Source organism: Petromyzon marinus, chromosome 61 (genome assembly GCF_048934315.1).
Source record: "Petromyzon marinus isolate PM22_M1 ecotype Great Lakes invasive population chromosome 61, UKy_Petmar_22M1.pri1.0, whole genome shotgun sequence".
In the NCBI taxonomy this organism is placed as follows: Eukaryota; Metazoa; Chordata; class Hyperoartia; order Petromyzontiformes; family Petromyzontidae; genus Petromyzon; species Petromyzon marinus.
The window spans coordinates 1,366,217-1,382,637 of NC_133727.1; the positions used below are offsets into that span (position 1 = coordinate 1,366,217).

The window sequence follows — 16,421 nt, forward strand, 5'->3', positions numbered from 1 at the left end:
GCACAGTCACGCACAGTCACACACGCACAGTCACGGACGCACGCATAGTCAAGCACGCACAGTTACGCACACACACGTCCAAAGACTAAGGCCCCCTATGCAGGCTTCACAGGATGTTGGGGGAAGAGTTGTTTTGCGTGAAAGTCACCATTTAAATAGAGCACGCTTGTATGTATGTACGTTCTTTCGCACCGTACGTAGCCCACCGTCCTCATCGGAGGTGCGGGGAAGGACAGAAAACTAAACACAAAAAGCAGTTCGAAAGAAATTAGTTTGTCAATCTAGATTTAAAAGTGCATTGCTCCAGTAGCTTCCTAATATCGGAAGGGAAGAGCGCTCCAGACGGCCGCAAAAGCGCGTCTGAAAGCGCCGCGCGATGCGGTGACCACCGTCTCCGTTCGACGGCCGAGCCAAAAGCCGCCGCCGCCGCGATGATGCCCCGAGTTTGTGCGGTGATGATTGGCTTCACCCCTTCTGGCAATAAAACAGCTGTTGTGTCAAGATGTTAAAACACCAAACAGAAACATTTTGTAAGGAATAATGTCTGCATTAATCACGCGTACCTGTGGTGAACATGCAAACAAAAAACATCCTCTGGTAGTTTATGATGATGCATTGTCTTTGAAACTGATTGGTCCACACCAGAGACAGCGTTCTTTAGAGCCTCGTCTCAAAAAGCGTGAGACCAGAGGACAACGCCAAAAGGCGTCACACAGCACAAAGACAACGCCACTATTAGGACATTGAGAGCTCGGGGTGAGCATCTACATCATGAGACCTCCCTTGCCAGTATCACAATATAATAATAGGTTTTCCCCCTTTTTTTCTGGCAACAAAACAGCTGTGTTAAAATGTTAAAACACCAAACTGAAACCTTTTACGAGGAATCATGCCTGCATTGACCACAATGCTTGTGGTCAGAATACAAACAAAAAAACACCCTGATAGTATGTGATGATGCATTGTCTTTGAAACTGATTGGTCCACACCAGAGACGGCTTTCTTCAGAGCCTCGTCTCTAACGGTGTTAGACCAGAGGACAACGCCACAAGGCGAACACAAAGACACAAAGACAACGCCACCATCAGAGTATCGAGAGCTCGGGGTGAGCAGCTCCATCATGGGACCACCTTTGCCAGCACCAAAATATGACAATAGGGTTTTTTCCCCTTTTTTCTTGCCTTTCATGGCAATTAAACAGCTGTGGTGTTAGGATGTTCAAACACCAAACAGGAACCTTTCGCAAGGGATCCTGTCTCATACTGGCAAGGTGGGGGGGGGGTGGGGTGGGGTGGGGTCACATGATGCGGCGATGATGGCGTGGGACTCCAACCGGGGGATTGACCGTCGGTGCCGAATCCTCCGTAGGATGATGGAATGCCTGCAGGCGATGCGCAGCTTCTTCCTGCTGGAGGCCGGCGACGCCATGCGGGATTTCTGCGCGCCGGTGTTCGAGCGAGCGAGGCGACGCGAGTGCTGGCGGGACGTTTCCTTCCTGAACACGGCGCTGCAAGAGGCCCTGCGCCACCACACGCACGCGCGCAGGTGCGCTCGGCCTGAAACTCGACCAAAACTCCAAACTGTTTGTTTTAAGTTTCGATTTAAAGCTTTCGTGTCCCTTCTCGTCCCTTCACCTGATGAAGGCCGCTTGTGTTGTGGCCGAAACGTCGTGGGAATATTATTGTGTTATTTTATTTTATCAATTTATTATTTTATTCTCATTCTACGTGACTTTTACCGAAAGAACCAAAGAAGATGTTTGTTTTAAGTTTTTGTATTTTTTTATTATTATCAACTTGAATGTTTTTATTTTTATCATTGTTGTTTTTATTGTTATCATTTCGTAAGTTATTTTCTATATTTTTTTTATTTTCTAATCTTCATTTTGTGTTACTTTATTATTACTATTTATTTTGTACAAAGGCTCCACTACTTATGAATATTGGACTTGCGAACTTTCAGAGATATGAACCTATCCGTATGTCCAGTTGCATCTACATTTGCATAACGTGAAGAACCAAGTGGCATCTACATATACAGGATACTATACAACTTTTAAAGCCATTCCTCGTGATCGAACTTAATTCGTTCCAGAAGGCCATTCGAACACCGAATTAATTTTCCCCATAAAAAGTAATGTAAATTACATTAATTGGTTCCAGACACAAGCCATCTCTTATTATATAGCATTTTTACACGAAGTTTACAGCAATTACATGCATACAATCATACAAAAAAACAAGAAACAATAAATAAATGGAATACATTAATAAATAAATGGAATAAATTAAATAAATTAACATTGAACTTCACTTTACCTGCAGTAAGGGGAGTTGATGGCTTGAGTGGAAGGTGGTGACGAGGATGAGGAGGTGGTGGTGTTATTGTATGGAAGGGGAGTCCCCTTTGTCTGGGCAAGCGTCATGCACGCTGTTAGCCATCAGCGTCTTAGCCGTGTACAGGTTCTTTCAAGTCTTGATTGCCGTTCGACCTCCGAATTTCGTTCGGTTTCCGGGGCAAATAATGTTCGGGAATACTAAATATCGTTAGAACAGCCATTTGTTCGAGTTCTGGTGCGTTCGATCTCCGATGTTCTACTGTATTTGGAATCGACAGAGGTAGTTGTTGAACTTATGAGCAAATCGACTTACGAACAGTACCTCTGGAACCTAACTAGTTCGTAAGTAGAGGAATCCCTGTATATATTTTTTAACCAGGTTAAGGCCCATCGAGCTATGTAGTTATTTTTTCCACGAAGCGACCTGGTCACAAATGATAGCTGAACGAAGTGGCTTATCATCACGTGGGCATTTGTTGTGGCAACGTAATCACAGCACGACGTTTTCGACTGCAACACAAGCAATCATCATCAGGTATGATAACCACAGCAAGAAAACCACAGCAAGAACATTTTCTTGCTGTGGTTTTCATTTTCTTGCTGTGGTTTTCTTGCTGTGGTTATCACACCTGATGATGATTGCTTGTGTTGCAGTCGAAAACATCGTGATAATTTTATTGTTTTATATTTTTATTATTTTATTGTTCCCCATCTACGTGGTGACTTTACCGAAAGAACCAAGAATACGTATGAAACTTTGTTTTTATTTGACCAGGTAAGGCCCACTGAGCTATCCTGTGAAGCTCTTTTTTCAGAGGCGACCTGGCCACTGATGACGGCTATCACGTGCACATTTATAGCAGCAGCCAGATACACTCAACGCGAGACGTTGATTCTAAACGTGGAGAGGAAAAACCGGGAGGACCCGGGAGAAAAAAAATCCACGCAACCACTTGGAGAGAGAAAGAGAGACACGCAAACTCCAAATATACAACAGACGGCGTCAGGGTCGGTATCGAACCTACGAGCCTCCTGCATTCCAGGCGAGGTAGTTAACATCTGCTGCCCACCGCGGCTCCCCAACGGGCCGGCGACACGGCACGCGAGCGCGGAGACAGCACGGATGAACCGACCAGCGGGTTCTGTCTGACAGCTCTGCCAAAAATCGCCCGATGGTGCTGGATGTAGTTTCCAGCGAAACGTCGTACTCAAATTGCAAATGTTTGTGGGTTTACTCTCCCAACGCGCAACCGGTGGGTTGGCTGAACTAGTAACTGATCGGCACGCTCTGTTGACGTGACAAACCTTACTAATTGGCTGCGTCGGGTGGTGGCGGGTTAACGACACGTTTATATGTTCACGCGATCTAACGCGAAAAAAAAAAACCTCTTGTGGACCGTTTCCTGCAGGCTGACTGTGGAGCTCGAGGAGGTTTCTGTCGAAGGTCAGCCCCAGCCGATAAACACGCTCTACGGTCTGACCCTGCACTACGAGGTAGGCCAAGGGCCTTCTGCCGTGTTGCTGTGCGTCTCCTCCTGTGTAGTCCAGGCACCCGTGGCTGGCCTGCCCGCTGCTCAGATATCTGAACCATTTCCTAGGCCCGCCGGGGGCCTTCGACGAGTCCCTGGTGCCGCGTGGAAACGTCAGCATTGGTGAGACAAAGGCGGCCGGGCGTGGTGCCGGCCACCCTCCGCCTCGTGTACCGTGCCGGCCTTCATAGGCGCTGTTACTCACTAACAGCACTTGCCCCAACAGTCTGTTTAGGCTATACGGGGGGGGGGGGGGTGTCTTTGTGTGCGTGCGTGCGTGTGTGCGATGCAGGCCCCGTGGCCGGTCAGCCTGGTGCTGAGCCCCCCAGCGGAGGCCGTTTACCGCCAGGTGTTCACCCTCCTGCTGCAGATCAAGTGGGTGAAGCACAGCCTCGACACGCTGCGCTTCCAAGGTACGGCGCCAGGGGAGCCGCTGCATTTAGGCCCGCAGGCCTTGGGGACTAGCAGGTCAGGGGGGGCTAGCAGGTCAGGGGGGGCTAGCAGGTCAGGGGGGGCTAGCAGGCCAGGGGGGTTAGCAGGCCAGGGGGGCTAGCAGGCCAGGGGGGTTGGCAGGCCAGGGGGGTTAGCAGGCCAGGGGGGCTAGCAGGCCAGGGGGGCTGGCAGGCCAGGGGGGCTGGCAGGCCAGGGGGGTTAGCAGGCCTGTGCAAATCAATCGGCACATTTGCCCACGTGACAACTGGATTTAATCGGCTCTGTCGTCGGGTGGTGGAGTGTTATGGTAACAAAAATTGACATTACACCTACACGGCGACATCTGGCCAAAAAGGGAGACTACGAATCGCACACTCGCATCGGTTTATCGAACTATTAAAGAGACCGTTTACTCATCCCCAACCACGGCCAACGTCAGCGGCGAGCGATACCGGAGCCAGTCTCGGTGTTCCCCCCCACCCCCCCCTGCTCCCTGCTCACCAACAACTTCACCGGTGTAATGAATTACGGTCAAACAACCCCCGATCAGATCCGGGGGCATTTAGACCGCTCATTAAATTTTAATCCAAAACATGTACGGTAAAACCTTGGATTGCGAGCATAATTCGTTCCGGAAACGTGTTTGTAATCCAAAGCACTCGTGTATCAAAGCACTCGTATATCAGTTGTGATCACGTGATGCTCGGCAGACAAAGCGTCTACGTACACTGCTCGTATTGCAAGTGCCTCGCTCGTTTATCAAATTAATATTTTACATTTTTGCTCGTCTTGCGAAACACTCGCAGACCAAGTTACTCGCAATCCAAGGTTTTACTGTATTATTTATATGTAGTGACTTGCTTACCGTTTTCTGTATTTTGCACTCCTCTCATTAGTTTTTGTCTTAGGAATAGGTTTTACCCTTTTTAACTGGCACAAAAACTGACACCTTTATTCAAGGCATCATGTTTGCAATAACCACAACACAAGCAGTCAAAATGCAAACAAAAAAGACAACTCTGATAATATGGACTGTCCTTGAATTTGATTGGTCCACACCCGAGACAGCTTTTCTTAGAGCCTAGTCTCTATTGGTGTTGGACCAGAAGACGCCAAAAGGCAAACATGATGCCTTGAATAAAGGTGTCAGTTTTTGTGCCAGTTAAAAGGGTAAAACCTATTCCTATATCTTGTTTCTGGCAGAGGAGGTCTCATAGTTTTTGTCTTGTTTGACATGTAGGCTTTCGCGGCCAATATCATTCGTGATGGAGGTTTTTGGGTTAGATCGTGCAAGTATAAATGTGTCGTTTACCCGCCACCACCCAACACAGCCAACCCAGTAAGGTTTGTCGCGTAGACAAAATGCGCCAATTAGTTACTGCTTCAGCCCCACCGGTTGTGTGTTGGAGAGTAAATCCACAACATTTACAATTTGAGTATCGTGACGTTTCACCGGTAATTACCACCAGCAGCATCATCGGGCGATTTTGCCGGAATTGTGATGTTGATTCACCTGCTTCCCATCTTAAATAGAAGAGCAAGATGACGTCATCACTCCGAAACTTTCTTTTCCGTATTTGTGCTGTTGTGACTTTCTGACCCGCCCCTGCTGGACATCTGTGAAGAAAAGAGCTTCATAGCTCATGGGATTCCTCCTCGAGTCCAAACAAAGATTCTGATGATTGTGATTCTGAAATCAGTCGATATCTCGACACTGGCGAAAGGGTCCCGTCGGGTCGCCGCCGCCGCCGCCGCTGCTGCTGTTGTTTTTTTACGCAGCGCTCACGGACGCGGCGTTCCCGCGCGGGGAAGACGACGCGCAGGACGGTAACGATGCGGTTCCCGGTGGGCAGCAGGGGCCGGAGCGCAGCGGCAGCAGCAGCAGCAGCAGCAGCAGGAGGCGAGGCCTTGGCCAACCGTGCCCGCTCGCCCATCGCATGTTCCTGCTGCGCGTCAAGTTCATGCACTTTGTGAACAGCCTGCACACCTACGTGCTCACCCGGGTAACGTGCGGCTCCGTAGGGTCGCGCACGCACGCTTGACATATGCACGCAGACGGGAGATGCGGACGCAGGCACGCACGCACGCAGAGACACGTGCGTGAACACCACAATCAGAAGCTTTATTTTTAACAGAATCAGATTGTGGCTCTGTCGTCCCGACAGGTTTGTTCCTTTCACCTGAAGAAGGCCACTTGTGTTGTGGCCGAAACGCCGTGAGAATTTTATTGTTTTATTTCATTATTTTATTCTCATTCTACGTGACTTTACCGAAAGAACCAAAGAAGATGAATCCTTGCAGTCACGAAAGCTTTAAATCGAAACAGAATCAGAAGCTTTATCTAGGCCGGTGGAATGCGGTGAGCTATGATGCTTACTAACTATACAACTACTTTTTTTATTTTACCAGGTTAAGGTCCACTGAGCTGTATCGCTATTTTTCAGAAGCGACCTGGCCACCACAAACGATAGCTCAACGAAGTGGCTTACTTACCGTGTCGAAATATGTAGCAGCAGCAGCAGCACAAACACTCCGAAGCTCTTTATCACATATGCCGAGTAAGGGCAGGGTCAACAAGTAACAACACACGATATAAAAATACACACACAAAGATCCCCCCCGTATAGCCTCATAAGACTGTTGGGGCCAAGTGCTGTTTGCGAGTAGCACCTATGAAGGCCGGCACGGCACGCAACGGGGGGGGGGGGGGGTGGGGGGGGGTTGGGTGGCCAGCACCTGAGTCTTGGAGACTCGTGAGGTCTTTGCTGGGTAAACTAGCGGAACAATTATAATAATCATAACAGAAAATAAAGAGTGGGCGGACGCGTGACGTGTACTCGGATCCTGCAGACTTGATGCCGTGTGCAGCAAATAGGGGTATCTGTTTCGTGTTTGAACATCTTAACACCCGTTTTATATTGCCAGAAAGGGTAAATGCCTTTTTTTTTCCCCTTTAATTTTCTCTCAGATCCTGCACAGCACGTGGCTGGAGTTCGGGCCGCGGCTCAACGGGGCCTACGACCTGGACGAGCTGCTGGCGGCGCACGGAGACTTCCTGGCGGCCATTCACGACCGCTGCCTGCTGCGCGACCGGGTGATGCGCAAAGACAGAGAGCCCACCCCGCCCGTATAGCCTTAACTAACCGTTGGGGCAAGCGCTCTGAGCGAACACCTATTAAGGCCGGCACGAGGCGGAGGGTGGCCGGCACCACGCCCGGCCGCCTTTGTCTCACCAACGCTGACGTTTCCACGCGGCACCAGGGACTCGTCGAAGGCCCGCGGCGGGCCTAGGAAATGGTTCAGATATCTGAGCAGCGGGCAGGCCAGCCACGGGTGCCCGGACTACACAGGAGGAGACGCACAGCAACACGGCAGAAGGCCCTTGACCTACCTCGTAGCGCAGGGACAGGCCGTAGAGCCTTAACAGACTGTTGGGTCAGGTGCTGTTTGAGAGCACTTACGAAGGCCGACACTGCACACGAGGGGCGATGTTTACACACCGTACCAGGTACTCATTTGAGGCCGAGTAGACCTAGGGGGGGACCCAGGACCGGTTCAGATAATCGTCACTGGCGTTGGTGGCTATTAGCGGGAATCAAACTCGCATCGCCCCTTGTGCCTACCACTACACTACCCTGTATAACAAAGATACACCGTATAGCCTGCAATAGACTGTTGGGGCAAGTGTTGTTCGCGAGCACCTGCAAGTTACAACACACGCACACACGCACGCACACACGCACTCACGCGCGCACACACACGCGCGTATACACATAGACACATACACAGTGTGTTCACGTACATTGTTAGTACTTTCCTGAAGTGCCCACAGGGCTGAATGTCAGTGCTTCGTGTGTGTGTGTGTGTTGCAGGTGAGCTACGTGAAGCAGGCCATCATGAAGGTGTGCAACCTGGCGCTGGTGTTTTCCGATCGCTGGCGAGCCGGCCCCACCGCTCTGCGGTAATTCCTGCACCGTAACGCTGTCCAAGCGGTGACGGTGGCGAGCGACCGTGCAGTACAACCCCACCGAGCCCCACGCGTCACGTCGCTCTGTACGACGATGACCTCTTGCGTTCGTTCGTTCTTTCGATCGATCGATGTAGATGCAGAGCTCAGAGGCTACAATTTCACATTCGGGTGGGCAAGCCAGATAACGGTGTCAGCAGGAGCAGCGAAGTAGTTGTGTCGTCATCGTCATCGCTGTGACGTCACCTGCGTATTTGTGGGTCGGGGCGTTGAGTCGTTGTACGGTGTGTGCTGGATGACCACATTCGCATTTGACGATGATGAAGATGATGACGATGATGATGACGACGATGACGACGATGACGACGATGACGAAGACGACGACGGGTGACCGGAACCTCTCCTCGTGCGAGTGTCCCCAGGCTGTGGAATTCACTTTCCCCGGACGCTCGCTCCGCTGGCTCCCCCCGCCCCAACCTCGCTCGCTGATTTTTTTTATGGATTTTCTTTTTCCCCCCATCTCTTGAATCATTTTTGTTTTTGTTTGCGTTGGGCCCGACTTGGAGTGAGCCTGGCTCAGCGGCCGGCAACCCTGCGGCCTCGTGGCGGCACGCGGCAGCCATTTACCGAGGGACCCACCGTCTGGTATTCACCACCGTGCATCGGCGGCTCTTGAAATCCTGAGTTGGGGGTTATTTTTGTTAATATATATTCCAAATTCTAAAGAAAAAAAACCAACGGCCCCTCTTGTTACTTTGATTGCCGACCCCCGGAGTGCATGGGTGGTGGGGGTGCCTCACACGACTACCTTGGTGCAGTGTGCAGTAAACATCGCCACTGGGGAGACAAAGGCGGCCGGGCGTGGTGTTGGCCACCCACCCCCTCGTGTTCCGCAGTGCCGGCCTTCGTTAGGTGCTCATGGCTAAAGGCACCTGCCCCAACAGTCTGTTGAGGCTATCGCTGTGTGTGTGTGTGAGCAGTGCGGACGTGCTTGCGCGCACGGAGGGAGACTTGAAGAGCTGCCACGTGTTCCTCGTCACGATCCTCAACAAAGCCGTGCGGCGCGGGAGCTTCCCACACCGTGAGAACGCACGCAACAACACGTCAACACACACGTCAACAACACGTCAACAACACGTCAACACACACCAACACGTCAACACGTCAACACGCACCAACACGCACGCAACAACACGTCAACACGCAACAACACGTCAACACGTCAACACGCACCAACACGCAACAACACGTCAACACGTCAACACACGTCAACACGTCAACACACACGCAACAACACGTCAACACACAACAACACGTCAACACGCAACAACACGTCAACACGCAACAACACGTCAACACGCAACAACACGCAACAACACGTCAACAACACGCAACAACACGTCAACACGTCAACAACACGTCAACAACACACAACACGCACCAACACGCACCCAACAACACGTCAACACGTCAACAACACGTCAACACATCAACACGCACGCACCAACAACCACCAACACCCACGCACCAACACGCACCAACACACACACACCAACTCGCATGCACCAACAAGTCAACACCAACACGTCAACACCAACGCACCAACACCCACACACCAACACACCAACACACGCGCACCAACGCGTACCAACACCCACACACCAACATGCACGCACCAACACGTCAACACCAACACGCACGCACCAACACGCCAACACGCACCAACACACCAACACGCATGCACCAACATGCCAACACCCACACACCAACACGCCAACACGCACGCACCAACACGCCAACACGCACGCACCAACACGCCAACACGCACGCACGTAAACACGCACACCAACCAAGACAATGAATCCCCCGTAGTGGCCTTAACACGCTGTGAAGGCCAGGTGCTCGCTGACCACACCACCTGCCCCCCCCCTCCCCTCCCGTGGACCGAACGACAAAATGAAGGGGACCTTTGCCTCTTTGTCTTTGTGTCGGCAGTGGAATCCCTGGCCCTGGCCTTGGCCGCTGGGATGGAGCGCAAGTGACGCCAAGAGGAGGCCGCGCAGCTCGCGCTCGCAAAAAACGATCGCCCAACGCGGTGCTCCCCAATGCTCCCACCGACCGGCGTGGTGAAGTACGGTCAACCACCCGCGCGGCGCGGCGGCGACGCATGGGCTGCGTGGGTGCGCGCGATCGGCAACCTTGGCAGCAGTCGCCGTTCGCCCCACCACCACCACCACCACCACCGCCCATCGTCGCCCCACCACGGCAACCCCGGCGTCTTCCTGCCCACACGGTCGCCCGGTTTTAACTGACCGGCTGCGCCGAAGCCGGCGGCGTGAATTCCGCAATCCTCCCCCCCCCCCCCCACCTTCCCGTTTACCTCCCACGCATTCGAACTTATTTCATGCGACGCCAAAGGTTACGATCGATGATGAACGACGACGACGACGACAACGGGCAACCTGCCGTCCCGTGGAGCCCCTGGCGGTGGCCTCCTCGAAGGAGGGGCCGCTCACTTGGCCCACCGCCTCGTCTGGGTTGCCCGTCGCTGGCTCATCCGACCCCCGAACCGGATGTGAACCGGCGTCCCCCGATCGCGAAACCCGCACGGGGACGCGAGCGGGTATTTCTCAAGGCACCGCCGAGGGCACGTGACGGAGCGCGAGCCCCGTGCCGCGGCGGTGGTGTGGTGCCTTCAGCCGCAGCGCTGCAGGGGGGTGAGAAACCTCCTGCTCACCTTAGCCCCTTGCCAAGCAGGAATTACAACACACACTTCACCTGCCGGTTCAACTCCGATCACGCTCGGAGGGCGTGCGTATCCACTCTGCAGGCTTCACGTGCAAAGGGGTGACCCGAGCGGCCGCTGGCAACCGAAACGCGGTGATGCCAGGTCAGATGCAGCGGTGTGCTCTCGCTCCGTGCGGCGGTGGCAGTAGTAGTAGTAGTAGGAGAATTCAAGTAGTAGTAGGAGAATTCAAACCGCATGAAGTTAATTTTGGTTAGCAATAGGTTAGCAGCGTACAAGCGAAATCGCACAAACCGAACTCGCACAAAGCGAGGGAAACCTGTATATCCAGCCTAGAGTAATGGTGAGCAGTTGGATCTGTCCACCACTTGAAATGCATTAGCAACTCAAAGTGCCTTTACATCACTACTCGTCTGAACAATTCCAATGCCCCTATGCTGCAGTCTAGCCAAGGGGACTGCAGGGGGCAGCTGTTCCCTATCTATGCGGCACCAGCACTGCCCCACCACGTGGGCATGGGTCTCCCAACATGAGGAGCAGTGGGAGGCGCGATGTTGGCCGTGTGGGGTTTCACACCCCCCCCCCCCCAGTTGAAGTAATTTGGAAGTCCACGTGTTTTTTTTCTCGTCATGGAATTTGGACGGTGACCCGAATTGGTGCGGCCGAGGCGTGCCACACGTGTTGCCGTGCAACGCTTGACATGACGGCACGTGTCGGACGCGACCCAGCGGCTGTGAGCTCACCCCACCACCACCACCACCACCTCCTCATCGCCCTCTCTGCCCATCGTGCCTTTCTCACGTTGTAAAATGTGACGTCGCTCAGTGGAGGATGTATCCGAGCAATAGCTTCGATGCGCGTCGTGGAGTTTTGTACGCGTGTTTTTTTTTACCAGAGCAGCAACGCATTAAATGTCTAATTTAAAGTGAAAAGCGCGGTGTTGTTTTTAGCCGGGTCACGGCGGTGGTGGCGGCGGCGGCGGTGGTGGCGGTGGTGGTGGTGGCGGTAGCGGTGGGGACGACGACGGTGGTGGTGGCGGCGGTAGCGGTGGGGACGACGACGGTGGTGGTGGCGGCGGTAGCGGTGGGGACGACGACGGTGGTGGTGGCGGCTGCTGCATGCTGATGCCTCGAGTTATCCAGCACCGTATTTGATCATCTTTAACGCCTCCTGTTTTATTGCCTAGAGCAAGGGTAAAGCTTATTATTACTTTTTTTTTACCATCGTCTTGATAATGCCAAAAAGGTCCCATAGGTAGAACTGCTTAACCCGAGCTATTAATACTTTGAAACTTGCGGGGCCTTTTTGACATCCTCTGGTCTGACACTGGTGAGACTGGGCCATCAAGTAGGCTGTCCTCTGGTGCACGCCAATCAGTTTCAAAAGAAAATGCTGACATTATTATCAGAGCCACATGTTTGTCTGCACGTTTTGCATAGTTAATGCAGACTTGATGCCTTGCAATAGGTATCTATTTAGTGTTTGAACATCTTAACGGCTTAACACGAAGGCTTACGTGACCAATATTATCCATAAAGGTTTCTGGAAGGTTTGGCATGTAAAAAAAATGCCAATGAGTGACTACTTCAGCAACACCGGTGTGTTGGAGAGTAAATCCACAACATTTACAATTCGAGTACTCCAGAATATTCTGCCAAATTGCCCGACGCTGGTTGATGTAATGACTGGCGAAACGTCGTACTAGTCAAATTGTAAATGTTGTGGATTTACTCTCCAACACACCGGTGGGCTGAAGTAGTAAATTAATTGGCATGCGTTGCTTACGTGACAAACCTTACTGGCTGTTGTCGGGTGGTGGAGGGTTACGGCACATTTATACTGACGCCATCTAACCCAAAAGCCTTTATTATGAATCTTTAACGGCTGTTTTATTGCCAGAAAGGGGTAAATCCTCTTCTTATTTTTTGTTCATCGCGTGTTTAGTTTGCAACCTCTTCAAGCGAGCGCCAAATCAGGACAGCTTCTTTAACGAAAGTAAACGTCACATCGCACCTTCGCGACACTACCGCTTTATTGAACGTGTTCAGCGCGCGTGATATCGAACTTTTATATTTTTTTACAAAACTTGAGAAATTACAAACACGACGGAAGGCGTCTTAGAAAACTGCGATTTCCAACGATTGCACGCAAGCTCAGAAGACTTCGATGCAACATAACAGACGGATCTTCACGCCGCGGCTACGCACCTGTGGGCGCGTGTGGCAAAAGGCCCTTAACGCGAGATGAGTTTGCCCATCATCCTAGCACGTGCCGACCTCGCAGGGCAGGAAAAGTCGGACACCTTGGGAGCTCGAAGTGACCCACGTACCCATTCCACGCAATACATCACGGCAGCGAAAGGACTTTTTGCTCCGTTGTTTAGGGCCGAACGTAACAACCGTGGGTTCATCCGATTCGTTTTGGACACTGCCACGGGATGGGCAGTCCTTACGTATTTGTACGTGCAGGGGTGCTTCAAAAAAGTATAACACTTCTGAGAATTTGCAACACTACCACGAGAAATGTGCTGCCTCCGGGCTCCTGGAGACCACCTGGAGACGATTCCCGGCCATGTGTTGACAATGATGACGAACAAGTGGAGATTCTTTGACTCTCTGAAGCTATTAACATCACATTTGTTATCATGTTACAGTGTATTATAATCCGTTCTTTATCCTTTAAAAACGATAGTCCCATAAGTGTTAAAAATGTTTTCAAGCACCCTGTATGTGTGTTTAGAACTTCTTTCGCACCGCAAGTAGCCAACTGTGCCAATCGGAGGTGTTTAGCTTCAAGGTGGAATGTTAGATCACGGGACGGTGAGAGAGATGCCGGTGGCTTGGGAAATCCTTCATCCAGCAGTGGACTGATCATGGCCAATGATGATGATGGTGAATATATACCACAGCGATAAGACATTACTTGGGGTCCACGTTGCCAAAGACGAGCAACAGCCGTGGATTAAATATACTCGGGGAAGGAGCGTTCGCACCCACGAACTGGGAACGCCTTCATACACAAACAATTACTTTATCCATAAAAAAGTGTATTTTTATTGTTGTTGTAAATGTTGTGAGTTTACTCTCCAACACACCGGTGTGCTGACGTAACCTGGCACATGGTTTACCAATTGGCTGTGCCGGGTTGGTGGTGGGTTTCACGACATTTATATTTACGCTATCTAACCCAAAAAAAACCCCTTTATTACGAATAATATTGGTCACGAAAGCCTACGTGTCCAAATTACTTTGTCGTATGCCGCTCTTTAGCTCACGAGACCCTACCGATCTACACATCCGGGAAGCCAACCAGGGTTTGAGTCCAGGTTTTTTTGTTTTTGTTAAGGAGCATAAATCACCACCACACAAATTCCGGTCCTCCCCGCAACAGCAGCGGCTTTTGGCAAATCACCGAAGAAAGACGGTCACCGCATTGCGCGATGCTTTCAGATACAGTTGTGCGGCCGTCTGGAACGCTCTTCCTTCTGATATTAGGAAGCCACTGGAGCTATGCACTTTTACATTTAGATTGAAAACTCATTTATCGAGAACTGCTTTTTGCGTTTAGTGTTGTCCTTACCCCCGCGCCTCCGATTAGGACGGTTGGCCACGTCTAGTGCACACAGCACGCACACAGCCTGCAAATACACAGCGGTGACGTGGCGCCAGTGAGATGCTGCCCGGGCGAGTGGAAGCCCCCTTCCTCGGTCCAATTCGGGATTCAGAGCAGTGCCGGATGAAGCTCGTGCCGGGGCCTGTAGCATGTTATTGAAGGGGCCCTAAATTTTTTTAAAAAACATTAAAACACATTTTTTTATTTTAAGCTTTCGTGACTGCAGTGATTAATATTCTTGGTTCTTTTGGTAAAGTCACGTTGAAGGGAAACAATAAAATAATATATATAAAACAATAAAATTCTCACGACGTTTCGACTGTAACACAGTCATGATGACTGAATGTCATGATAACGCAAACGGTCATCATCACCTGATCATCATCACCTGATGACCGTTTGCGTTATGGTCGAAACGTCGTGAGAATTTTTATTGTTTTATATATTTTATTATTTTATTGTTTCCCTTCAACGTGACTTTACCGAAAGAGCTAAGAATATAAAGAAACATTTAGTCGTCCAATTGGATTACTCTGTAATTATTATTCGCTATTATCATAGTTCTTCATCTTATTGGTATTATTGTTAACAGTTATCAGTTTTCTATTTCGCCTCGATTGTATCTATAACTCGTTGGAGAGCTTTGTCGGGTGGTGGCGGGTTATAACGACACATTAATTTACGCGATCTAACCACCCCAAAAAAAAACCCTCTCTTGGATGATATTGCTCGCGAAAGCCCATGGATGAATTTTCTTGCCGTGGGTTTCACACCTGATGATGATTGCTTGTGTTACAGTCGAAACGTCGTGAGAATTGTATTGTTTTATATATATTTTAAATTTTGTTTCCCTTCTACGTGGTGACTTTACCGAAAGAACCAAGAATATGAATCCCTGCAGTCACGAAAGCTTTAAATCAAAATTTAAAACTCCTATCGTGGTTTGTTTTGGATTGTTTGTTGATGTAACGTTCTTACACGCCCCTACTGGAGATCTGTGGGAGAAATAACTTTTATTTAAAACGGTTCATATCCCCCCCTCTTACATTTAGAGCCAAAGTCACCACGCGAGTTTGGATGATTTGGCCGCTGTGAATCCACTTCAGAATCTGAATATTTATTTAGACTTCTGGAGGAATCCGATGAGCTATAAAGCTCTTTTTTTCTCTCTCTCACAGATGTTCAGTAAGGGCACTGGATAAGAACGTTACAAGAACGGTTACACAAACACGAAAATAGTGCAGCGTACGAAAGTTATTAAATTAATCGGACAAACACAGAAATACAACACTAAACCATCCTCACTAAGTTATTAACTTATTGGTCAGAATCGAAAAAAAGTGTCCCATCATTTGGACATTTACAGCAGCAAAACTACCTGATGATGATGATTGCTTGTGTTGCAGTCAAAAACGTCGTGAGAATTTTATTGTTTTATATTTTTATTGTTTCCCTTCTACGTGACTTTACCGAAAGAACCAAGGATATAAAAAAGCTACCAATCTTAAACAATCTCAATGCACGCTTGTGAATGTGGAGGGAAAAAAAACGGAGGAAAAATGCATTTATAGCGCAAAATACAATGGAGGTATATAAATCAACCTTAAAAAGTAAATAAATCACTCAAACCACACAGAAATACAAATAAACCATCCCCATCCTACCCACTAATGTATTCACATTTCATAACGCTACCTGGCCACAAACGATAGCTCAACAAAGCGATCGCTAGGTCGCTTATTGAAAAAAAACCAAAATGTATAAAAAATCTCTCAGTGGGCTTTACCCGGTGGCATT

At 50.0% G+C, this 16,421-nt stretch overlaps 1 protein-coding gene across 1 annotated transcript in view; it reads left to right on the forward strand.

The window, feature by feature from the left end:
* Window positions 1-14,797, forward strand: part of LOC116955692 (gamma-tubulin complex component 5-like) — a 47,530-nt gene extending 32,733 nt beyond the window's left edge. Inside the window, exons 18-25 of the mRNA XM_076053380.1 lie at window positions 1,369-1,545; window positions 3,748-3,832; window positions 4,160-4,280; window positions 6,079-6,302; window positions 7,268-7,393; window positions 8,172-8,260; window positions 9,247-9,347; window positions 10,262-14,797. Coding sequence (XP_075909495.1) covers window positions 1,369-1,545; window positions 3,748-3,832; window positions 4,160-4,280; window positions 6,079-6,302; window positions 7,268-7,393; window positions 8,172-8,260; window positions 9,247-9,347; window positions 10,262-10,308 — 970 coding nt within the window. The 3' untranslated portion in view covers window positions 10,309-14,797. The remainder of the gene's footprint in view (window positions 1-1,368; window positions 1,546-3,747; window positions 3,833-4,159; window positions 4,281-6,078; window positions 6,303-7,267; window positions 7,394-8,171; window positions 8,261-9,246; window positions 9,348-10,261) is intronic.
* Window positions 14,798-16,421: the final 1,624 nt, after the last annotated feature.